The 25,594-nt window shown below is 36.2% G+C and overlaps 1 protein-coding gene across 1 annotated transcript in view; it reads left to right on the forward strand.

Annotated features, from left to right (window-relative positions):
- FANK1 (fibronectin type III and ankyrin repeat domains 1) overlaps positions 1-25,594 on the forward strand; it is a 38,749-nt gene that overhangs the window by 12,354 nt on the left and 801 nt on the right. The window contains exons 4-8 of the mRNA XM_070945825.1: positions 4,722-4,803; positions 9,803-9,877; positions 10,802-10,867; positions 15,585-15,750; positions 21,547-21,690. Of these exons, the coding sequence (XP_070801926.1) occupies positions 4,722-4,803; positions 9,803-9,877; positions 10,802-10,867; positions 15,585-15,750; positions 21,547-21,690 (533 nt within the window). The remainder of the gene's footprint in view (positions 1-4,721; positions 4,804-9,802; positions 9,878-10,801; positions 10,868-15,584; positions 15,751-21,546; positions 21,691-25,594) is intronic.

The raw sequence follows: 25,594 nt of genomic DNA on the forward strand, positions 1-25,594 counted from the left end.
TTCTTTTGATCAGCTGTCATATTTTTAACTATCATCTTGGTTTTTTTCTGGTTCAGTCTAAATCCTGATACCATACCATATTCTTCTATAATATCTTTCATCTGAATTATTGATTTCATCGGCTGTGTTAGGGTAACAACCAGATCATCTGCAAATGCCCTTGTTCTGTAATCCTCTTGCCTTATCACTATTCCCTTCAAGGTGCTCGAGTCCCGTATTGTGTTCAACAAGACTTCTAAAGTTAGAATAAACAACAACGGGGATAACGGACAACCTTGTCTTGTGCCTTTTTCTATACTAAAATTTGTAGTTAAACTTCCATTAATAATAATTTGTGCTGTTTGTTCTTGATAAATTGCTGCAACCGCCTGTACAAACTGATCCCCAAAGTCCATCTTTTTTAAAGTCTGTAATAGAAAGTTCCAATTCACTCGATCAAAGGCCTTCTCCGCATCCAAAAACACCAGCACTGCAGAGATCTGTTTATTCTTCTCAAGATATTCCAATAAGTCTATAATTTGCCTCACATTATCCTTCATATGTCTACCTTCTATAAATCCTGCTTGATCATGATGAATCACCTCTTGAATAACTGGCATTAATCTGTTGGCTAAAACTTTCGCAAAAAATTTATAATCTGTATTCAGGAGAGATATTGGTCTAAAATTTTCCGGTTTTGTAGAGCCTGCCTCCTCTTTCGGTATCAGAGAAACAAAAGCTGCTTTCCATGAAGGGGGTATTTTCCCCCCTTGTTGTATGCTACAAAATAAGTCTTTAAGATGTTCAATCATTTCTGCTTGTAAAGTTTTATAATACACCGCAGTTAAACCATCCGTTCCTGGAGCTTTAGCTGTTTTCAGTTGTTTAATAGCAACAATAATCTCCTCAGCTGTTATTGGTAAACTGGTTCTTTCCTTTTGATCATTAGAAATTTTTATAACTCTCTTTTCTTCTAAGTATTTATTTATAAGTTCATTCTGTATATCATCTTTAGTATATAATTTGGTATAATAATCTAAAAAGGCTTCTTTAATTAGTCTTTGTTGAAATACTTCCTTTCCTCTATACTCAATACTCCCAATAGTCCGAGTACTCTGCTGTTTCCTCAGTGTGTAAGCCAACCACCTGCCCGGTTTATTGGCATGATACCTCACCTGATCTTGATTGTATCTCTCTGTTAATGCAATTTAGGATTGCGTTGGTTTTTTTAGCTGCCACTGCAGACTGCTGGCTCATAGTTAGCTGATTGTCCACTAAGACTCCAAGATCCCTTTCACAGTCACTGCTGTTAAGCCTGGTTTCCCCCAGTTTATATGTGTGCTTTTGGTTTTTCTTACCTAAATGTAAGACTTTACTTTTCTCTACATTGAATTTCATTTTGTTAGATAGAGCTCAGTGTTCAAGTCTGTCAAGATCCATCTGGATCTTGAGCCTATCTTCTAGGGTGTTAGCTATTCCTGCCAGCTTAGTATCATCTGCAAATTTGGTGAGTTCCCCTTCTATTCCCTCATCTAACTCGTTTATGAAGATGTTGATGAGTACTGGGCCTAAGACAGAATCTTGTGGCACCCCACTGCTTACTTCTCTCCATGTAGACTTAGACCCATTAAGGACTACTCATTGAGTACGGTTTGTCAGCCAGTTGCAAATCCATCTGGTGGTGAAGCTATCTATCCCACTTTTTTCTAGCTTACGAAGAAGTAGGTTGTGGTCTACTTTGTCGAATGCCTTGCTAAGTCTAAGTAAATTATGTCCACAGTATTTTGCTGGTCTACTAATTTAGTCACTATGTTGAAGAATGAAATAAAATTGGTTTGGCATGATCTGTTTTTAACAAACACGTGCTGACTGTTAATTATTACTTTACTCGTTTCTAGGTGTTGGCAGATCTGTTTTTTTTTATTATCTTTTCCAGTATCTTCCCGGGTATTGATGTTAGGCTGATCTGTAGTTCAGCCTAACTGTAGTTTCCTGGGTCTGTTCCCCCCCCCCTTTTTTGAAGATGGGAACAACATCAGCTCTTTTCCAGTCCTCTGGTAGTTCCCTGGTGTTCCAGGATTTTTGAAAGATGTGGTGCAATGGCTCTGAGTACAAGATATAGTATATAGATATAGTACTGGTCTCATTTAAGCAGTTTCCTGTTAGGGCTATATTTTAGACTTATTTTGTATTTGCCATTCCTTATTATTATTTGATCTTTATCTTTTTTTTTTCATATTATTCAAACATTTAGCCCCCCCTCCTCCCCCATCAAAAATAAGAAATGTTTATTGGTCCTCTCTATCCAGACTTTCAGCAGTTCCAAGAAAATTTTACAACCATTTGCATTCTGATTCAGGTTGACCTTGAGGGTGCAGAAATCCCCAAGGAGCCTCAACACTCTTGAGAGCTAATGACCCACCTTCAAAATGCTAACAAACAGATGACTGCAAGGAATATAAATCCTTCCATTCCCAGCTTTCAGTCAGAACTGAGGATGTTTCTCGGATGAGAAGCGAAATGTCTTCAAGAAAAAACAAAGCAAACCCAGTTGCCTTTTGAAAAAGCACCTTTGAGACAACCATGACCTGGATAACTGAGAATCTCCATGGACCTTCTTTCTTAGCTTAACTTGTACCTTCCATATGAGCGGTTCATGTTTTGATCCATAGTCAGTAGCTGGTCATGTCTTTGATGCTATAATTTTGATCCTCTACCTCAGTCAGTTTGATTTGTATTTAGCCCATCTTATGATGTCCATGTACAGTATAAGAGGCCTTGTTTTGATTGTTTGAAAACAATGTTAACTATAAAGAAGTCAGTGGAGTAGGATAAATTGATAAGGCAGTCTACTTCTTCATTTTAGTTTCCTAAGCCATTCAGTCCTTGAAACCTGGCATGCACACCATTTTGTTAAGTTTTGTTCTGAAGATGATCTAATTAACAATGACATTCACCAATGCAAGAAAGGCCTTTAATTGCTCAGATGTTATCATGGGGTTCTTTGAGACCTCCCAGAGTCTTGTTCTTGATGTGATCTTGTTTGGATGGCCATTCATAGGGAAGATAACAGTGGTGTTAAATTGCCCTCATTTGTAAGCAATCTGCCTAACGTTGGACTGATGGAGCCCCAACTTTTTGCAAATAATTTGTAACCTTTCCACAACTGCCTTCAGAAATTCCGTTTGTTTGAGCCATGACACACTTCCACAACCTGTGTGGTGGAATTTAGACTTCGATAGTGAATACCCAGAATTCTTTAAATGAGAAGCTCCCACGTTCACATCAGATTATCTTCCCACTGATTGAAACACCTGACTCTCATTTCTCCTTCAAATGAACTGATAGTTATGGAGCAGGGGTGTCAAACTCGATTTCATTGAGGGCTGCATCAGGATTGTGTTTGACGTGGGGAGGCCAGGGGGCGTGGCCAAAGTGGGTGTGGCCATCTCATCATCACTCGTGCAGAGGAGCGCCTGTGGTGGCCTGAGCATTCTGCCAGCGAAAACAGGCTCCTGCAACAGCTTCCTGCAACCCTCTGCCAATGAAAATGGAGCTTGGAATGGCCACGGGCGGCCCTCCCAAGCTCTGTTTTTGCTGTCACAGGCACCGCGGGCCAGTCCTTTGCTGTTTCTAGGGTGGCCCTGTAGGCCAGATCTAAGCACCCCGCTGGCCGGCCCCAGCCCCCTTCAGTTTGACACCCCTGTTCTAGAGGTTTGCATATTTTTCTACACACAAATACGTAGCATTAGATCATTTTCTTCAGTAAATAAATGAACAATATTGTGTTTTGACTCTTTTGTAACCACTTGTTTCTGGTGCTCCATGCTGGCCTGACTGGGTGCCTTTTGGTTTCAGACCCTGTTCTCGCTCAATCTCTTCATGCTAAATCAGGCAGCTTAATGTGAATAAGCGATCTCCTTCCAGCCATATTAGCTTGTCCAGATAACCATACCATTTTTTGCAGTTTCATTGTGCCACACTTTCCTATCTGTCTCATACTGAGCCCCATATTAACAAATTGGAGCCATATTTCTATCTGTAAAGCCTACCTACCTGGCTTAATGAGACCTCATAGCCTGATTAGAATAAAGGTGCATTGCTGCATAATAAAGAGCAATTTAAATATTTTTAAAATTTTAACTGTCCAGTGCTTTTGTGAATATTATTCATACAACTATTATTAATTTCTCCATACTGTAGTTAGGATGGCAGAAAAAAAAACCTGATTATTTAAGCATTTGACTAACTTTGCTTTTAAATAGTGTTGATTGATACTTGGATGGAAGTTCATTAGGAAATAGAGGTGTTGAGGGCTTGAATTGGAAATCAAAAACATTCCAAAAGGTAGCATTAGCAAACCACTTCTATGTTATTGTCAGGAAAACTGAAGGGTTCTATTTATGTAAATATCCAGAGTCTTGAGAGACTCTGGACTTGAGAGAATCTTGAGAGAACCTTTACTGTTTATTACCTACTGTAAAGCCCTTAGGCATCTCATGAGATGAAATTTGGGCTAGAGATTTTTCTAGCTCATAATTTCAAAATAATGTTCTTGCATTTTCTAGTAGAAGACTTTGAGGTTATCTTTTAAACAATTCCTTTGTCAATAAAACAGGAACTTCTAAAGATATCCAAATGCTGTATTGAAACACATGAAAGTTAATAAATTATATTTGAGATTTTTAATGATTGACAAAAACACATAGTATATATATATTAACCTCCTTTCTTTTCTTTAGGTGAACCAATGAGTGGAGATCAGCTCCACCGTGCTGTAAGCAGGAATGATTTAGAGGATGTTATTCTTATTCTTCAAGGAAGGTAAGAAATAATTCACACTTTATAACACACACACACACACACACACACACACACGTATGTATGTATGTGTATATGTATGTGTGTGTGTATATATATGTATGTATGTATGTATGTATACATATGTATGTATGTATACATGTATATATATATTGTGTGTATGTGTGATAATTAAAGAAAATAATGAAAACTGCATGGGCTTCTAAATATTGTACCACATTTATTTTAAACCTAATTTCTAATATGAGTTATCATTGTGTCATACCAATTGAATATATATGATTTGTATAATGGAACATTCTCATAACATTGGCCTGTATCCAGCAATGTTTCAGGTATTCAAAGACAATGCATCGTCAGTAATGTGTTCTGCTAAAAAAGAGTTTCCTCCAATAGAGCGACAGTATGAAAAGATATAATGGTGTCAGGCTCAACTCCTACAAATGCAAGACGCAGGACTCCAATTTCAGCATGGTGCAGCTAATGATTAGACTACTATAAGAGATTAGTAGCCTATTTTGCTTCTCAGCCAGTACAGAGATGCCAATAGAGTGTGCAATCTGTGCGTATTAGGAAATGGAGCTGGGTTTCCTCTGAACATTTTAAATGTGTGTAATGATGGAATTGGAAGTTATATAGTGCATAGGAAAGGAATGTCATATAGAACAGAAGTAGGACAAACTTGAATCAGAGCACTTATTGCATTGGTGTTATAAGCCTCCTAAATCATTGATCAGTTTCTGCAACAGAGTAGAGATGAGAAGAAAATTGGAGCATAGCAGCACTCTGGGGAGAATATCAAAAAGACCTTATATATATTCTGGTGTGGGAGAAAAAGTTATCATAAACACTGCAATTCAATAGGGGAAGTAGGGAGAAGAGTTCAAAGACCTTGAATAACCAATTCTGCACCACTGTTCGTCATGGTGGATGTTTGTTTTTTAAAGAAAATTTCAAAGATAATTGTAGCATTAGGCTGAGAGACATAGCCTGTGTATGTGTTAATACATGCAATACTGTCTGTCATTCACTCATGGCATGAAGGAAGATAATATATTGCTAAGATCTATTTGTGCTAGTCAATTATCTTCTGGAAATCTGTTTGGTTCTAGATTGCCATTGGGTCTTGCAGTAGGTTTTTGCTGTCTGTGCTGAACAATAGTGGCACTTATTTGGAAAGAAGTTTAGTGTGGGGTCCCATTCATGTATTATTTCTAGAAGTCATAATTTGAAAGTATTTTGGCAGTTGGACTTCTGAAAAAACAGAAATATTTATATCTGAATCAACTTGAATTTGAATAAATTTGAATCAACTGAGAAGGAGCAAACTTACTTGCTTGCTCTCTTGGAATCTGTTGAGAAACAGTTACTAAATAATAGATTGTAGACCACATTGGCCACCAGTTTTAGAAAACAAGATTACATCTATCATAAAAGTCTGAAGAGCAGCAAAGCCCCTCATAAGAAGTTTTCACTGTCTAGCCTATTTAAAAGATACCCAGACTGGTGGGCTCTTCTCTCAGGAGGTTTATTCACTTGTATAAATAATAACCACCATATCCTAGTTTGATGGAAGATGACAATCGTAATTTCTATATACAAAAAAGGGAATGAAGATGATCCTAATAATTATAGATCCTTCAGTCTTTTGTGGCTAAATATATGCCAGATTATTCTTAAAATGAGCAACTTGTCATATATTTTATATTGATCTGTATTTTATACTCTGATATGTCCTGATGGCTAATCAAATTAATAATTATCACCACCACCACAACTGTTTCTAGTGGGGATTAAGCAATTGCCAAATTAGGAATAAAATGAAGCAGTATGAAAGTAGTGGAATTAGATGGTTACAGAAGCAGGGAAAACCTGGACTAGTAGAATGACGAATGAGTAACTGCACTGACATAATTGATATAGTAGTAGGGAGAAGAATGGAGCAAGAACAAATAGATCTAATTCTTTAAAAAATAACACAGGGAATGGCTTCACCTCTGTCTGAAAAAGATATAGTATTGATTACTATATACAGTAGATCAGAAGTGGAAATCTAGGTCCTCCAGATATTGCAGTTCTTAGCATCTTCAGAATTTGAGGTTTTAACTGAAGTTGATGAACACCTATTTAACAGTGTCTGAGGGGTAGAGATTTTCCACATTTCAGTATAAATTTAAGAAAACAAATTTTTAACCTTTAGGCACATTGGAGATCAAATTGTTCAATATTTGGTACTCTTTGGATAATATGTCATTGTGAAGATGGAAAAACTGATCAGTGACTTAGTTCAGAGCTTTCCAAGCTTCTTGATATCCTGCAACCTTAATATTTCAATAATGTTTTCACTGTCCCAGATATCCCAGATATCTAGATGCCCCTGTGAATTTGATGCAGTAACCCAGGGTACCACAGTACATAGTTTTGAAGCTATAGACTTAGTTATTATTAGGTACTAGAAATATAAAATTCCTGGATATGTTCTGTTGGAATCTAATTTTGGCATCCATCAGACTTTTGTTGACTAGAACTACATTTTGCATCAAACTAAAAATTTCTGGTTAATCATTAATGGGATTAGTCATAATTAATAGTCATTGATTAATCATAAATGATTAGTTAATCACAAATGGGAGAAAAATACTGTTCTGACAGTTCTGAAAGTACTGCACAAGTAGTGATAAATATATTGAAAAATTAGACTACATTGAAAGAGTTTACATTTCAACATTTATCTCTGAATTCTTAGCATGAAATTAAAATGTAATATTTATTTTTATAATAAATAATTTTATCATATTTATATAATATGTCACAAAGACACAATGACAGAAGAAACTAGATTGACCAGATTCTAAGCTTTTTCTTTCATGAAAGTTGCTGTTGTACCACTGCAACCATTTAGATAATAGCCTTTATTGAGCAAGTTTAAACTGTATTGATTGCTCTTGAATCTCTCCTCTGTAGACCATCATTTTATATAGAACTTTTGGGTATCACTGGATAGCAATTTATGTTCTCTCTATATATATTTATTTATTATTTACTGTGTATATAAGCTACCACAATAAACTAGGTATACACAATTAAAACCATAATATAAAGTGCAAATAAATACAAGTTAAAATTAAATACTCAAAAGGCAAAGGAGCTGAATGCTCACTATAATAAGACAAGTTTTCATTTGCTTTGTAATTACAAGAAAGACGGACCTATCTTTACTTAGGAAGGTAAGATGTTTCAAACAATAAAGTCTAACGCTATACCTCACAGACCTTGCAGAAGAAAGGTAGGGTGAGGACTGTCAACAGACCCTCTTTAGATGTTCATATTGAATGGGCAGGTTCTCTCTTTCCCAATATAACATGATTCCGGATATAACCCAGTGCAGCCAGTAAAAGGTTTAAAAGCAATTACTAGGTTTTTGAACTGAGTCTGGAAGCTAGCCAGCAGTCAGTGGAGAACAGGTGTAGTTCTACTCTGTTAGAGGTTGTCTTATAAGAAGACTTTTATCATGTTTTGTACCAACTGTAGGTTCAGAGATACCTCCAAAGTCAGACCTATGTAGAGCACATTACAGTAGTCTAACCATGTGGATCAAGGCATGAAACTTGAGGCATCCTGAGGCATAACTTGTGCAGCAACCAGAGCCCAAATATTAATATATATTACTAGTTCATATATATTACGAGTCCAAAGCTCAGCAAAAGTCCACCCAGCTACATGCTGTTTCAGGAAGAATTGTTGAAATTTTATCTTTATTGTTGGTATTTGGATATCTACCAGATTCAGTGCTGAATTGCTTTTATATACCAGATGATTTGGCCATAGCAGTACGTACAAGAAAAACACATGGAGATGGCAAATAGCCGCCTGTCCAAAGATCTTAAAATCTTAGGAAAATTCTTCACTGACGGGAGGCTCACTCCTAGCACCAGCAAAACGGTAACTATGTACTTCCACCTTAACAACAAAGTAGCTTATGAAGCCCCGATGTCTACTTAAACAACAACTTACTCCCCTGCAATCCCCATCTAAAGTACCTTGGAGTAACATTGGACCAGACTCTCTCCTATAAGATACATCTCGAGAACATGGCTGCCAAAATCAGTACTAGGAACAACATACTCCAGAAATTGTGGAACTAAATGGAGAGCTTCATCTGCCACCCTAAAGTCATCAGCATTTGGGTTAGTTTACCCTGCAGCGGAACCCTGTGCCCCTATATGGCTTAACAGCTGCCATACTAGTCAGTTAGACATAGGATTCAACGCCACCATGAGGATTATAAGTGGATGTATTAAAACCACTCCGACTTGCTATCTTCCTGTTCTAGGTCATATAGCACTGCCAGCTTTATGAAGGCAAGAATGCACTAGTGAGAGAAAACAGAAAAACTATGAACAACTCAATCCTACCGGTTTGCCAGGATTCTCTATATAAATAGGGCATAGTATCCTCGCCTCAGTGTGACTGTGGGGTTTCACATCAAACTGTAGATCACATGATGACCGGCTGTAAGCTGAGAACTCTGCCTCTAATTTTTTTTTAATATGAATGGTACTGCATTTCAGTGTTTGGATGCCTAGACATTGATATTTGAACATAGATCCTTTTAACATTTATATTTTATTGTGTTCTATTAATCTAGGTGAAATGTTAATATATATTACTAGTCCATATATGATATGCGAAACAATAAATAAATATAGACCTATATTACTTAAACTTCTATCTAGTCTTTTCACCAAGAGTTCAAATTAGTATTAGTACTCCCTACTTCAATTTTCTCCCATAACAACAGACAGTGACCAGTTCCACAACTGTTCAACAGGACTCTGAGGTCCTGTGGCAATTATACAAAACTATTGAAATGTGTTGAAGAAGTCACTGATTAATACTATTTTTTATTTTATGGTTCAAAAAGTGCAATAACATTACAAAATATTATTCAGGAATGAGATGAATGAAAAACTGTGGATAATGATTTTTTTCCCCTTAAAAGGCAAGTTGTAGTAAATACACTCAATAAACTAGGACTTTCAGCATTGATGGTTGCTTCACAAAAAGGATATACAAGGTATGGCATTATCTTTCTTATATATTTTACTTCAGTATTCTTAGATTTGTATTTTAGCATCTGTTTAGATCATCAATATTAATGTCTTTTTTAGAACTATATGAACATAATGCTTTCAAAGCAGAATGACTATATGATTATTTACTTGAGGATTTAACTCCAAAAGACTTATCAGTTCTTTCCCATCATAATCTCCATAAGATTATGTTAATTTTTCTATAACTAATTTTAGTTATAAATATTCAGTATTTAAGTTGTAATTTTTTGAATTTTATTTGAAATATATGTAACTGCATATATAGAGTAATACTGCTACACTTGATCACATGTTCTATAGCTGTGAACCCATAGGCCAGGCTGCGCTATTCAGTTGTTGAAGTTCAAATATTAAATCTCAGATTGATTTACAGAAGATATGCCCATCTATGCTGTCAGATACATTGATCTCATTTATGAGTGCTAATTTTTTAAAAATATGCTTGGATATAAACAAATATCAAATAAAAGTATTACCACTAGTATACCACTACAATGATAGACCTAAGTACCCTTTTTCAGTCTTCTGATTTTAATTATTATATCATTGTAATACAGTTATCAATTGTTCTATATTACAGCATTTTATTGTACATTGAAAATCAGCTGTCCTTTCTTGCTCTATATTACTCAATCAATTATAGATTAAAATACATTGAACCTAAGGTTGCAATGACTTGTGAACAATATAGTTAGCTTATAAAACAGAGGATTTATGAAATTGAGATTGAAAGTTATTTTTAATTTCATCCACTTCTTACTAAAGGACTCATTAAAATTGGCATCTAAATCTGAAATGTATTTTTATAAACTATGGAAGAAAGCTAGTTATGAAAACAATGTAAGGTAAAAATGGAAATAATATGAAGCTACTCTTTTATTATCTAGGCTTGTACAGGTTTTGGTAGAAAATGGAGCAGATGTGAACCTGAAAAATACCAGTGGAAAAGACAGGTATAAAATTCAATATATAAGATTACATTAAATATATTTATTTGTTTGAAAGAAGTAGTTAAATAATTGAGAATATCAATTAGGCTATGTAAACTGGAAAAAGTATTTTACAATGCATGGAAATACTACAAAATACTTCTTTTGGGATCATAAGAGCTGCGGCATCTTTCCAAGCTCACTCAGCTACTTCAGAAGTTATTCGGAACTATCTCAGCATGTGTGTACATACATTACCACTTCACTGATTGTCTTTCCTGCAACAGGCTATATGTGCCCCAGCGTGCCAAGTCAGCCTGAGTACCGTATATTTGCTTTAATTATTTTAAAGGAGGTGCTTTGTACATGCATATTGTGAAGCATCTTCTTTGAAAGCTGTGCATAGTCTTATACTAATAATAAATAAATGTTTGGTACTAATGCATTAATATTGCAATGGACAATACAAGTAGAACAAATTGCATTGAGTTCATTCACTCTTGAGGGAGGGAAGCATATAATCCTTCATGGTGCCTTAAGTCTAGCTAAATTTATTTGGCAAATGAAAATGTATCCTAGGTAAACAAACATAAATATCAGGGAGTATTTTATGGCATTGTATATAACTATTTTTACTTTTCATTATTAGATATTAGGTAAAGTAATATTTACTTTTCATCCAATGCCAATCTGATGTGTATAAATATTTATGCAGATAATATGTAATTAGAGATACACAAAGCAAAGTTCCTGAAAAGTGATGAAAATATAGCCATTTAATTCTGAATTTCATGAAAAAATTCACATATATATGAAGAATGTGTCCTACTGCATTAATGATCTCATTCAACTGAAAATGTGTTGTTTATTCACTTGTAAAAATTATAATGGAAACCAGCTTTACAAAGTACTTACTTCATTATGGTCATATTGATCTAATTTAACTGAAATCAATGTTAAGATCATCGTATGAAATCAAGACAGTTATATTGTCCAGTTTCTCAACTGCAGGATTAAGTAACTGACTTTAATTTTTTAAATCTTTTAAAAAGTAATTTTTGTGTCAAACAGCTTTGTTCATTTTATTAATCAAATCACTTCTGTCGTCAAAAGAGAATTCCATATTTATTTTATGTATTCAATTTTCATCCAGACTTCATTTTGTGTATAAATAATTCAAGGCCCTGAATATCCTTCCTCCTCCTATTTTCCCCATAACAACAACTCTGTGAAGAGTGAGTGACTAGCCCAAAGTTGTCCAGACAGCTTTCATTCCTAAATCTTCTGGTGCCTAGACCAGCACTTAAACCACTAGACCATCCTTCTCTAAAATACAGCCTTCACAAAAAGAGCATTAATAATATTAACCTGTACATATGAGGGAATATATAGACCGCTTTCAAGCCAGAGGATTTAAGACTGAAGACTTGATATATGCCTCTTGGGTTTGGATAAACATGCTTAATTAAATTTCATCCTCTTTTTAAAATTGCTGACACAATACATAGTTGAAAAGATAACCTTTCCACAGCTTTTCCCCTGAGCTGTACAGAACAATCTACAGTCTAGCCTTTAAATTCTAGATGGGCTCTACAGGCAACCAGATGAACAGCTAAAGCTTCCAAAGGCCCAGCGTCCTCCATTTTGTTGTACACGTTTTTACAAGTGAGATGATGTTTTTTTCCCCTCTAGTTCAAGGGAAAAACTGCATTAAGTTTTTTTCCCCTCTTCTTGCTTCCTTTCCTCTACTCTTCAGCCTGGAATAGAGATTTGAGAGCAGAGGTGGAGAATTTAGTTTTAGCACCTAATTGGGGCATGGGAGGAGGGGGTAGATCAGGTCCATTGCTCCCAGATTGTTTTGTCTGGTTTATTGAAGAATTGTGGCTTTCTGGGGGAGGGGGCTAAGCAAGGAAAAGGTTTGGGAAGCTCATCCTGAAGTTCCTGCCTTTTATAAAAGGGCCAGCTTTCCAAAGCCTAGAAAAGCTTTGCATCCTCCCAATGGCTAGCCGATCGGCCATCAGGAGGCTCTAAAATATTAGGAACTGGTCCTTCTTTTGCCCCAGAAAGGCAGTGCACCTTGGCAGAAGGTAGACAGGGGCAGAATTAGGAAAAGCATGTGCACCAAGCATTTTTCTTTCCATTGTTTCTTACTGGCAAGACAGCTGTGCAGTGGCAGAAATGGAACATGGGATGGGGAGGCCTTGAGAGACCTGAAGCAGGTGGGCTTGTGCCTGCACCTGGCCACCCAGGATCTCCCCCAACCCTGAGCTCCATTTAATGAATGCACTGGGGACAGCAGAGATGGTTGGTTGTTACTTGAGGCAGTTCACATTGTCCTGACTTTTGAGCCTAATGGACAGGCTCCATTACAGTTGCAACTCAAGGATCACCTGTAGTTGAGATGAGATACTATTTCAGTGTGGTTGCTGCTTTTCTAGTTGCTCCCAAGCTGCAGGCAAAGCTCTAAGCACCAGGTAAAACCTCCACCAGGATAATGCTGCTCACCATAGCTTGTGGTCCTGGGAACTGAATTAAAATATTCTTGCCATCACCTCTTGCAAGCAGGTAAGAGAACTTTAATTCAGTTGCCAGGACTATAAACCATGGTGAGCAGCATTATCCTGGCAAAGGGACTTTAATTCAGTCTTCTGACATAACCTCCACTTCCTCATCTCTAGGCCATTTGCATTTACCTTTCCTGCTGTACACGTTCCTTTCCCCAGTCTGTCTTAGCATTTGCTTTTATATGGTCCAAAGATTGAGTGGGGTAAGGTTGGATATGAGCATGTCCTTGAGAAACACCAGGGTTTAGCCAAGCTATGCAACAGGATTTAGTGCCTGTGCATACAGTTCTGAAAAAATGTATGAATGCCTGAAGCAAGTTTTTATTGTCTGTGTGTGAAAACCTGGATATGTGACTGCACCTACTTTTCAAACAAGCAGATAGAAACTATATCTTCATTCTCTGAGGGATTCATTAAGAGGTTGCATTTATGGCTCAGTGCATGATGGAACCTGTGATTCCTAGATGGTCTCAAGTGACTACCAAAACATCAATTTTGGCTGTCTAATCAGAAAATTCACCTGTTTGGAGTACAAATGGGCAATCTCTAGATCTCTCTTTATTCCAAATGGAATTTTGCAGTCCCATCCAGTTGTCTTTTCAGTTGTAATACCCCTGCAATCCTCAGAGCATTAAAAAAATGTTCACTTGCCTCATCAAGAGCCCCAATCAGCAATTTTGATTTTTAATGAAGTTTGGATTTGGTTTCTGAAGCTTTGAGTCAAGGAGGAAGATAAACTACCTTTTTACCTGCCTTCTATCTTTTACATTGAAAGAATTATTTTCTTACATTAGTGTGAAGAGGCAAAGGAACCTGATGTTCTAGCAATATTTTAAAAAGTTATATACTACAAAACATTTCTTGCTGTCTAGCATTTTGGGCTGTAGGAAATTAATTACCTGTTCACTAAGAAAGAAATCAAAATGATAGTCACCAGAAATCCAAACAAAGGATTGCAGTCACAAAAGGTGAGATAGTCTCATACTTCTACCATCTAATATAGCAATATACAATATAAAAGAATAAATCTTTATTTATTTATTTATTTATTTATTGGTTTGATTTATATGCCGCCCTTCTCCAGAGACTCAAGGTGGCTTACAATGTGTTAAGCAATAGCCTTCATACTTTTGTATATACCTGCTTAGTAGGGCTTTCGGCCCCCCCAAGCGGTGTTCTTTTTTATACAAAGTCAGTTTATTGCCCCCACAATCCAGGTCCTCATTTTACCTACCTCAAAAGGATGAAAGGCTGAGTCAACCTTGAGCCTGGTGAGATTTGAACTTGCAGTAATTGCAGGCAGCTGGTGCTACTTAACAGCACTTTAGTCTGCTGCGCCACCAAGGCGCATCTTCCATGAAAACTAATATTTAACTAGAAGTATATTTATTTTATTTATTTGTTTTATTTTATTTATTTAATTTGTATACCGCCCTTCTCCAACAGGACTCAGGGCGGTGAACAGCCACGGTAAAAACACAACATATAAAATTTAAAAACAATTTAAAAAACATTAAATAATTTTGGCCATCAATTTAAAATAACCCAATTAAAACCAATTATAAATTTAAAACCGCAAGGATGGGGTCAAGCCAGCCCGGTTAGATGAAATAGATGTGTTTTCATGGCCCGACGAAAAGTCCGGAGGTCTGATATCGTGCGTATCTCTGGGGGTAGGTTGTTCCAGAGGGCAGGTGCCGCCACAGAGAAGGCTCTCCCCCTGGGGGTCGCCAGCCGACATTGTCTGGCCGACGGCACCCTGAGGAGGCCCTCTGTGTGTTAGCGAACTGGCCGGTGGGAGGCTATTGGCGGCAGAAGGCGGTCTCGTAAATACCCCGGCCCTAAGCCATGGAGCGCTTTAAAGGTGGTCACCAACACCTTGAAGTGCACCCGGAAGACCATAGGAAGCCAGTGCAGCTCGCGCAGGAGAGGTGTCACACGGGAGCGCCCCGTCGCTCCCATAATCCCCCACGCGGCCGCATTCTGGGCTAGCTGGAGCCTCCGGGTGCACCCCAAGGGGAGCCCCATGTAGAGAGCATTACAGTAGTCCAGGTGGGAAGTGACGAGTGCCTGAGTGATATGTAGAAGAACATAGGGATTATTTTAATTATTTAATTTCCACCTCTCAGCAATCCAAAATGAGTGCTTTAGCTTTAATAAATGCTTTTATTTTACAGTTTAATGATAGCTTGTTTCGCTGGTCACCTGGATATTGTCCAGTATCTCAGATCCCAAGGGGCTTCCTGGCTAAGTAGGGATTTCGGTGGATGTACAGCTATGCATTGGGCTACGGATGGAGGGCACTGTGATGTTATTGAATGGATGATCCAGGACGGCTGTGAGGTATTGGAAACATTTGTGTAACTTATGAAAAACAGCATTTTAAATTGTTTTCTGATATGTACCAGTACATACTTCTTTGCATGAAATACTGAAGAAGATAATAGTAATGCTAATCAGTAGGTACATGTGTAAAAAATAGATTACAGATAGTCCTTGACTTACAAGCATAGTTAGGACCAGCATTTACATTGCTAGCAAGACGATAAGCGAGTCATCCCCAATTTTACAAGCTTTTTTGCCATGGTTGTTAAGCAAATCAATGTACCCTGTTCCCCCAAAATAAGACATCCCCGATAATAAGCCCAATTGGGCTTTTGAGCGCATGGCAATAAGGCCAAGTGCTTATTTCAGGGTTCAAAAAAATATAAGACAGGGTCTTATTTTCGGGGAAACACGGTAGTTGTTAAGTGAATCACATGGTCATTAATTAAATCTGGCTTTCCCCATTGACTTTGCTTGTCAGAAGTTGGATGGGAAAATAGCAAGTGGAGGTCATGTGACCCTGGGATGCTTCAACCATCACAAATATATGCTGGTTGCCAAGTGCTTGAATATTGAGGCCATGACTTTGGGGATACTGCAACAGTCATAAATGCAAGGATCTGTTGTAAGACTCTCTTTCAGAGCCATTGCAGCTTCAAACAGTTGCTAAATATATGGTTGTAAATTGAGGATTATCTGTATTTAGGTAGGGATGCTTTTATAACAATCTAATTATTGTAAATGGACTGTATCATACCACTGGATTAACTTTCTTAGTGAAAACCTGCTATAACTTTTATTAACGTTCATCATTGTTATCAATATGGAAAAATAAAAACAAGTTCAAAGCTTAGAGGATTAAAACGATGCCTTTACATTTTAATTTAATTTTAATTTAGCAAGAAAAATATAAGGTGATTTGGTTTGGCTTGACTAGAAGCTGCTCGTGCAGTGGAAATGTTTGTTTGTTTGTTTAGTAAATTTATATGCTTCCCATCTCCCTTTACATTACATTAAATATTAAAATGAATAGAGATTAAATACCATTAAAAACTAAAATATAAGAGGGTGCTTTCCTACTTTCAGCCCCTGTCCTCTTTACCCCCTGAAAATCTCTCCCCATCTACAAGTTGTTTCTGCCTAATTTTGCCTTTCCATTACATTCCTCTTCCAGATCTCAAGTCTTCTTTGGCCCTCCCCTCCCCATTCCTAACAGATATTTTTGGAATAGTAGAACACCAGAAGAAAAAAAGGAGGAAAATCCATAGATCCAGGTCACCGATACCTCCCATACATTTTAAGATAGAGCATTTACATATATAATTTTAATATTGTGAGGCATATTTCAGAAGCCAATGTTACAGTGTTAACAAAATAAAATTCATTTAATTATGTAAAAGATGCTTTATCTAACAAAGTTACTTATTTACATAAGTGACTGCTCAGTATTGCTAGAGCTAAGGCTGTAATCCCCTTCATAGATTACTGCCTTGTTGTGGTGAAGCGGCTTGCGTAGCTCAATGAAGCTATGAGCTATGCTGTGCAGGGACACCCAAGACAGACAGGTCATAGCAGAGAGTTCTGACAAAACGTGATCCACTGGAGAAGGAAATGGCAACCTACTCCAGTATCTTTGCCATGAAAACCCCATGGACAGTACCAAAAGGAAAAAAAACATGATGCCAGAAGATGAGCCCCTCAGGTCGGAAGGTGTCCAGTATGCTACTGGGGAAGAGCAGAGGGCTAGTACTAGTAGCGCCAGAAAGAATAAAGTGACTGGGCCAAAGCCGAAAGGACGCTCAGCTGTGGATGCATCTAGTTGTGAAAGGAAAGTCTGATGCTGTAAAGATTTTTTCTCCATAGGAAACTGGAATGTAAGATCCATGAATCAAGGCAAGCTGTATGTGGTCAAACAAGAGATGATAAGACTGAACATTGACATCTTAGGAATCAGCAAACTAAAATGGGCAGGAATGGGTGAATTTAATTCAGATGACCATCAGGTATATTACTACGGGCAAGAATCCCTCAGAAGAAATGGCATAGCCTTCATAATCAATAAAAGTGTAGGAAAAGCAATACTGGGATACAATCCCCAAAATGACAGAATGATCTAAGTTCAAATCCAAGGCAAACAATTCAATATCACAGTAATCCAAGTCTATGCCCCAACAACTGGTGCTGAAGAGGATGAAATTGACCGATTCTATGAAGCCCTACAGCACCATATAGAATTAACACCAAAAAATGATGTCTTTATCATCATAGGGGATTGGAATGTTAAAGTAGGAAGCCAAAAGATAACCGGGATAACAGGCAAGTTTGGCCTCGGAGTACAAAATGGAGCAGGGCACAGGCTGATAGAATTCTGTCAAGATAATATGATGGTCATAGCAAACACTCTTTTCCAACAACCCAAGAGACGACTCTACACATGGACATCATCAGACAGTCAACACAGAAATCAGATTGACTATGTGCTTTGCAGCCAAAGACGGAGAAGCTCTATACAGTCAGTAAAAACAAGACCAGGAGCTGATTGTGGCTCAGATCATGAGCTTCTCATTGCAAAGTTTAGACTTAAATTGAAGAAAGTAAGAAAAGTACTAGGCCACTCAGGTATGAACTAAATCATATCCCTGACGAATATACAATAGAGGTGACAAATAGATTTAAGGAATTAGATCTGATAGACAGAGTGCTTGAAGAACTATGGACGGAGGGTCACAACATTGTACAAGAGGTAGCAACTAAAACCATCCCAAAGAAAAAGAAAGGCAAGAAAGCAAAATGTTTGTCTGAGGAAGCTTTGCAAATAACTGAGGAAAGAAGGGAAGCGAAAGGCAAGGGAGAAAGAGAAAGATACACCCAGTTGAATGCAGAATTCCAGAGAATAGCTAGAAGAGATAAGAATGCATTCTTAAATGAACAGTGCAAAAAAATAGAAGAAAACAATAGAATAGGGGGGACCAGAGATCACTTCAAGAAAATTGAGATATAAAGGGAACATTTCATGCAAAGATGGGCATGATAAAGGACCAAAATGGCAGGGACCTAACGGAGGCAGAAGAGATTAAGAAGAGGTGGCAAAATTACACAGAAGAACTATACAAGAATGATAACCATGACGGGGTGGTCACTGACCTCAAACCAGACATCCTAGAATTTGAAATCAAATGGGCCTTAGGAAATCTGAGCAACAACAAAGTTAGAAGAGGAGACAGTATTCCAGCTGAGCTATTTAAAATTTTACGATGCAGTAAAATTGCTACACTCAATTTGCCAGCAAATTTGGAAAACTCAACAGTGGCCACAGGATTGGAAAAGGTCAGTTTACATTCCAATTTCAAAGAAAGGCAATGCCAAAGAATGTTCAAACTATTGCGCCTTTGCACTCATTTCACATGCTAGTAAGGTTATGCTTAAAATCCTACAAGCTAGGCTCCAGCAGTATGTGGATGGAGAACTACCAGAAGTACAGGCAGGATTTCAAAGAGGCAGAGGAACTAGAGATCAAATTGCCAACATATGCTGGATTATGGAGAAAGCTAGGGAGTTCCAGAAAAACATCTACTTCTGCTTCATTGACAATGCTAAAGTCTTTAATTGTGTGGATCACAACAAATTGTTACAAGTTCTTAAAGAGATGGGAGTACCAGACCATCTTATTTGTCTCTTGAGAAACCTATATGCGGGTCAAGAAGCAACAGTGAGAACTGGACATGGAACCACTGATTGGTTCAAAATTGGGAAAGGAGTCCGGCAAGGCTGTATACTGTCATCCTGCCTATTTAACTTATATGCAGAGCACATCATGAGAAAGGCGGGGCTAGATGAATCAAAAGTTGGAATTAAGATTGCCAGGAGAAATATCAACAACCTCAGATATGCAGATAGTACCACTCTAATGGCAGAAATTACACAGATTTCATCCATGCCACACATTCAAAGATTATAAGAAATCTTTTTTAATCTACTGTATTCTGTATAAATGAGTCCTCTATTTCATTATTCTTGTCTTTACAAAGTCTACATCTATGGGTAATCTGTTCATAATTAGCAAGTGCAATCAAGTTTTCAATCCATTGAATAAATGCAGCCATTCATTTATCTTTCCAATGTTGCAGTGTCGGTCTTTTAGCCGTAATAAGGATATAAAGAATCCATTTATGTTGTTCAGTTATCAATTCCATGTACTAAGTATATAGTTTAAAAGGACAGTATCCTCTGAAAATTTTAGCTTCTGTCACACAGTCATATTTATGTGATCTATTACTGTCTCCCAATTCTTGGTAAGTATAGGATATTGTAGAAACATATGTTTTAAAGAAACATTATCCTTATTACATCACCAACAAAATGCTGTTTTTGATAGTCCCTTTCTATACAAACATAATAGGGATCAATAAATTCTGAATATTATGTTGTATAACTTGCAATTTCAGATCCATTGTCACTCTTGCTATTGAATTTAAAATGATTTCCTGTTGTCTAAATGATATAGGAACCTCTAGTTCTTTTTTCGACTCATTTCTTAACATCTGTATATTGTATTGATTTATTATAAAAACTAATACTTTTTTACTTTTAACGAATTTAAGAAGTTGTTCTAACATCTCAGGCTTCCATCCAATTTTTCCACATCACCTTCCTCCTCCCAATTTCCCCATAAATTTGGCATGGAAAAAAGAGTTAAATCTTGTTTATTAGCCATATATATGCTATAACTTTTTAAGTGTCCTAATTGTTTCCAGAGATTAATGAGGTTTAGTATATTTAGATACTAATATTGTCCATCCAACCAAAGGATATTGATATATACATACGCATATATAATTACATATACATATCATCCAAAGTTGCCCAAATTGGAAAATTAACACCAAATGTTCACTTCAGTATTTAATTCTTTACTCTAGGTTAGCATGATGATATAGCTCCAGGTTCAGAACACCAAATCCTCGTTAATTGATAATTGCATTTTCTGTAAAGATATTTCATATTGAAGAATATAATAAAAAGCTTCTACACAAATAATTTATTTTCTGACAATATTTTCTAGATTTATAAACTGGAATTCCTCTCAGAATATAAATTAATCCGGAAATAATACTCATTTTAAGAGCATTCATCCTTCTCCAAAGGGTAAAATTTAATGACTTTAAATAATTATCAGTCTGAAGAAACCTCTTTATATAATTTATTCATATTACATGTCACTGAATTATGTCCTATATAATCTATGTTAAAGTTAACTTAAAACTATTATACACATCATTTTTAAAACTATTACATACATCTTGTCCATTATTACTATTATTACTTTTATTAATCTGTTTTTATCAACAACATGGTTTTGTATCTAGAGATGACAGTAGTGATACCCCTGTTGTCCACACAAACAATAAGTGTTAAAGTTAAAGATATACTAAAGACAGTAAAGCTACTTGGTCAATTCTTGTTTTAAGTAACGAATGAACCGCATTCAGTTGATCCAAAATAGTAGGTCCTGCACTTGCAGGAAGAACACCAGGAAATAAAAAACTCTGAAAGACAGTAAAATGTAAAATGAGACTGTTCAACTGGCAGGAAAAAGAACTAATGATGCCAAGTGGCAGGAGAAAAATAAATAAATAGAAGAAATAGTTTCTGAGGCAGGAAAGGAGATTGAACTAGTTTAATATAGGAAAGATTGAAAGAATTGTTAAAGACAAAAAGATCAAGACTGTGTAAAGCAAACTTTAAAAGGAAATACCAAATATAGGTGCTATTCAGAATAACATTGTGGTTCTGGCTTTTCTATATCTTCAACAGGTTGACCCTAGAGATTCTGTCTTGGAATGGACTCCACTATTGAGATTATGTGCATTATCAGGAAAAACAGATGTAGCCTTAATTTTAATAAATGCTGGAGCTGATGTGAACATAAAAGATAAGGATGGCAAGACATCTCTGATGGTATGCTGTACTGCTAAGTAACATGTTAGAATGTTTCTCAGTAAGGAGGATGAGAGAGTCTTGAATGGTTCCAAACAATCCTAGATCTCAAACTCTTCACTCTTCACTATTAAGTCTACCTTAATTCATAATTAATTCTAAGGTAAGTAAGGAAATATGAATCCTCCTCCTAATTCAAAATGATGCAGAAGGTCTTTTTTTTTTGTACTGTACATGTGCCAGGGCTGTCTTGATTATCACTTGTCTCCAAGAAAAGAATATTGGTTTATAAATACGGAAAGGACTTCTAGTCTAGGAAAACAGCAGAATGCTCCTTCCTCCTGTGTCAACTTGAGCATACCCTTTTGTTATTGTTTTAGCTTTCATGGATATCTGATTGATAGAATCTAGAGAATTCTCAGTGATAGCACTTAAATTCTGCTGTGGGAGGTAGGCATCCCCTAATAACCTTTCACCATTTTGTGATGATGTTCTTACTTAGAATGACAATGTTGTTACACTGTACGTGGTTGCTTTTAAGTCTACTGAATGATGTGTGATAATAAAAATTTGTACATACATAACGATATATTGTGCAAGCTATTAGAACAAATATTCAAATCTCAGTCACAGTGATGTCTGTGAAATACCATAGCTTCCTGTTTGGCCAATATTTATTTGGGGAGTATACTACTGTCAAGAATAGGTGCTTGTGGGTGGGTAGAGGGAGGAGTAAATTAGGACATGTCCATCATGAAACACTATGGCATGTGCTTCCATCAGAAGCTGTTACAAATATATCATTGCATAATATGTGTGATTATAACCCTATGTTTTGACATTATCATGGCTTGTTATGGTTATGCTTTCAAAGAATTCCAGAAATCCTAAATTCATCAACTTGTGTTTGGGGAAAAAACATTGATTCTTACTGGCAATCCAGTGGACAAATTTTTAATCAAGCTCAGGAAAAATGCTTAAACATTATATTATTATATTTCTTCACGTTGTTATCCTGCTCTTTGCTGCTGTGAAAAAAGTAATTTTCAGTTATTACTTATTTTCCATAATAGGAGAGAGATTATTATTTATCTTAAAATATATGGGATCATTTGAGTGCCCCATAAATAAGATAATAAACTAAAGAATATCAATTTGCATACTTAATCAGGCAATCAGCATGACTCTCTGTGGCTATGTGTGGCATCATTACTAATTAGTTCTAAGTATCATTAGTAATTAGTGATAGGTATAACATTTTCAAAGAAAGTATTGTATATCTTTAACATTTCCAATGAATTTCACTATGAGCATAATTACCTTTGATTTGTGCTTAAATGTCAATTTATGTTCACTTGAAATTTGTTGTTTATTATGACTATTGCATCATTCTATACTTACATACCATTTGATTATATACAAAAAGGAGTAAATTTATTTCAAAGTAAAAGTAAAAACATTTATTTTATTTATTGAATTATATGACTGCACATAGCATAGATGTGAGCATAGATGATTCTGGATGGTTAAAAGCACAAACACATCCTTTTCCTTGCTAGGATAAAGCAAGGACCGCCACTCATCAAAACAAAACCTCAACAGGAGCAGAACAAACCTAACCTTCTGACCCAAATATCTGGGGAAATTTGCATGCTTGTTGTTTGGTCTATATTTTTATAAACATGGGTGGAAAGCCTGCCAGATATCATGTATTATTCCTATTTGTCTGTAGGAACATAATCTATGCTTGAAGAAGAACATTATTTCTTACTATTATCAAGCTCAAGGCATTTTCAAAACATGACCTCATTTCCTCTTAGATTTCTTCTTCCAAGGCATTTTATATCGAAATATCATTTCTGATTTATTGCATGAAATAGAGTAATCTGTGTAGGTTCAGATGTTTCTTTTAATGGGATGAGGCTTCTTATTCCTTCTTACTGGAAATTCATCTTTCTGAACCACTGCATTTGTAGATGTAAGATGTAAGATCAAAAGGCACTCTGTCATGTTTTTACCCCAATCAACATAGTGAGCAAGTATTTTTCTGCACTTAAAAATAGGTGTTTGGGATGGTACTTTAATGATGTGGGGAAGAGGAAGCACATACAATATAGTACTGCCAAATTCTGAATGCTGATTAATATCTAGTTCCCTCTTATAGAAGCCTATTTTACTACCTCTATAAAACTATCGACAGAATTCTTAGAAAGCAGTGGAATTCAGTATACTTACATAATATATTCTCAGTTGCTGGAGAATAGATGAGTTATAATGATCTTGCAAATTACATTTTTATTTATTTATTTATTATTTATTTTATTTTATTTCTATACCAACCTTCTCCTGCGGGGCTCAGGGCGGTGTACAGTCGAGATAAAACATAGCATATAAATAATTTATAATAATTAATAATTAATAATAATAATAATTAATAATTTATCCCCTCACTTTTAGGGACATACATGTTTTCAACATATACTACAAAGAGAACATGTAAATGGAATCAGTGTATTTGGAAATATTCATATTGAATAAGAAAACACATTAATGATTTCTGTTCAGTTTTTTTTGTTGAGTACCGAAATTTGCCACAATGAAATCCTAAGATTTTCTTGCTACTGGGTCTGCTGGCTGACTCTATGACAATTTGCCACAGCCAACTCGCCACAGGACAACTCACTGCAGGATAAGAGTTATTAATATCAAAGAAATGGTGGAATAGAATCACTAAAGAAAGGATGTAACTGGGGTGGGGACAGAATGAAATGTGAATGGCAAAAATTAAAATATTTTTTTATTTTAAATAATTAAATAGAATTGTTAAGTTGTCCCATGGCGAGTTGGCAGTGGCGAGTTGGCCGTAGTAAATTGGCTGTGGTAAATTGTCTCATTCTGCTGCTGGCCTGCCTTTTATGCAGGAAATTGGCCATTCTTGCCTGTTTCTCTGTCTTTGGCAGAAACACAAAATTGAAAGGAAATAGAACAAGCAGCAGTCAGGAATATGATACTGTGCTTATGCCCAAGAAAAAGAAGAAATCTTGTTGATTTTTCTAGAATAACATTTTAATATTAGGTAATGCCTATATTATCTCAGTTGCCCTTATATAACAGCACTTATTGACAGAATGCAAACACTGATTTTCACTGAAGAGAAAGAGAGTTGTGTATTTGTTCTCTGGAGAATTCTATTTCTTTCTAATCTTTTCTGTGAGGGAAACTTTATGCAGTGAGGGAAACTTTATGCAGAGAAACAACTGTGGGATATAAACCAACAAAAAAGAAATGGCAATTGATGAGCAGTTCATGAAGAAGAATATTCCATTTCGAATTAAAATACTACTCTTATATGTACTGTTTGACTATAAATGAAACAAAGTTAAATAAAGCCTCACTAAAAAGTCAAGTCCAATGTAATAATCTCAATTTCTAGTGACATTAGGTACATTCCTGCATATTTAAGTATTTCAACAATGTTTAGAACCGCTTTATAAAGTCTTAGTAAGACCACACTGGAATACTGCATCCAGTTTTGGTCACCGCATTAGAAAAAAGATGTTGAGACTTTGGAAAAAGTGCAAAGAAGAGCAACTAAGATGATCAAGGGCCTGGAGACAAAAACTTGAAAAACGGTTGCAAGAATTGGGTATGGCCAGTCTAGAGAAAAGAAGGACAAAGGGGTGACATTATAGCAGTATTCCAATATTTGAGGAGCTGCCACAAAGAAGAGGGGGTCAACTTATTTTTCCAAAGCACCAAAAGGCAAGACAAAAAACAGTGGATGGAAACTAATCAAGGAAACAACCTGGAATTAAGAGAAACTCCCTAACAGTGAAGACAATTAACCAGTGGAACACCTTGCCTTCAGAGGTTATAGATAATTCATCACTGGAGGATTTTAAGAAAAGACTGACAGCCACCTATC

This window comes from Pituophis catenifer, unplaced genomic scaffold, assembly GCF_029215685.1.
Source record: "Pituophis catenifer annectens isolate HBS135680 unplaced genomic scaffold, rPitCat1.0.hap2 SCAF_6, whole genome shotgun sequence".
NCBI lineage: Eukaryota > Metazoa > Chordata > Lepidosauria > Squamata > Colubridae > Pituophis > Pituophis catenifer.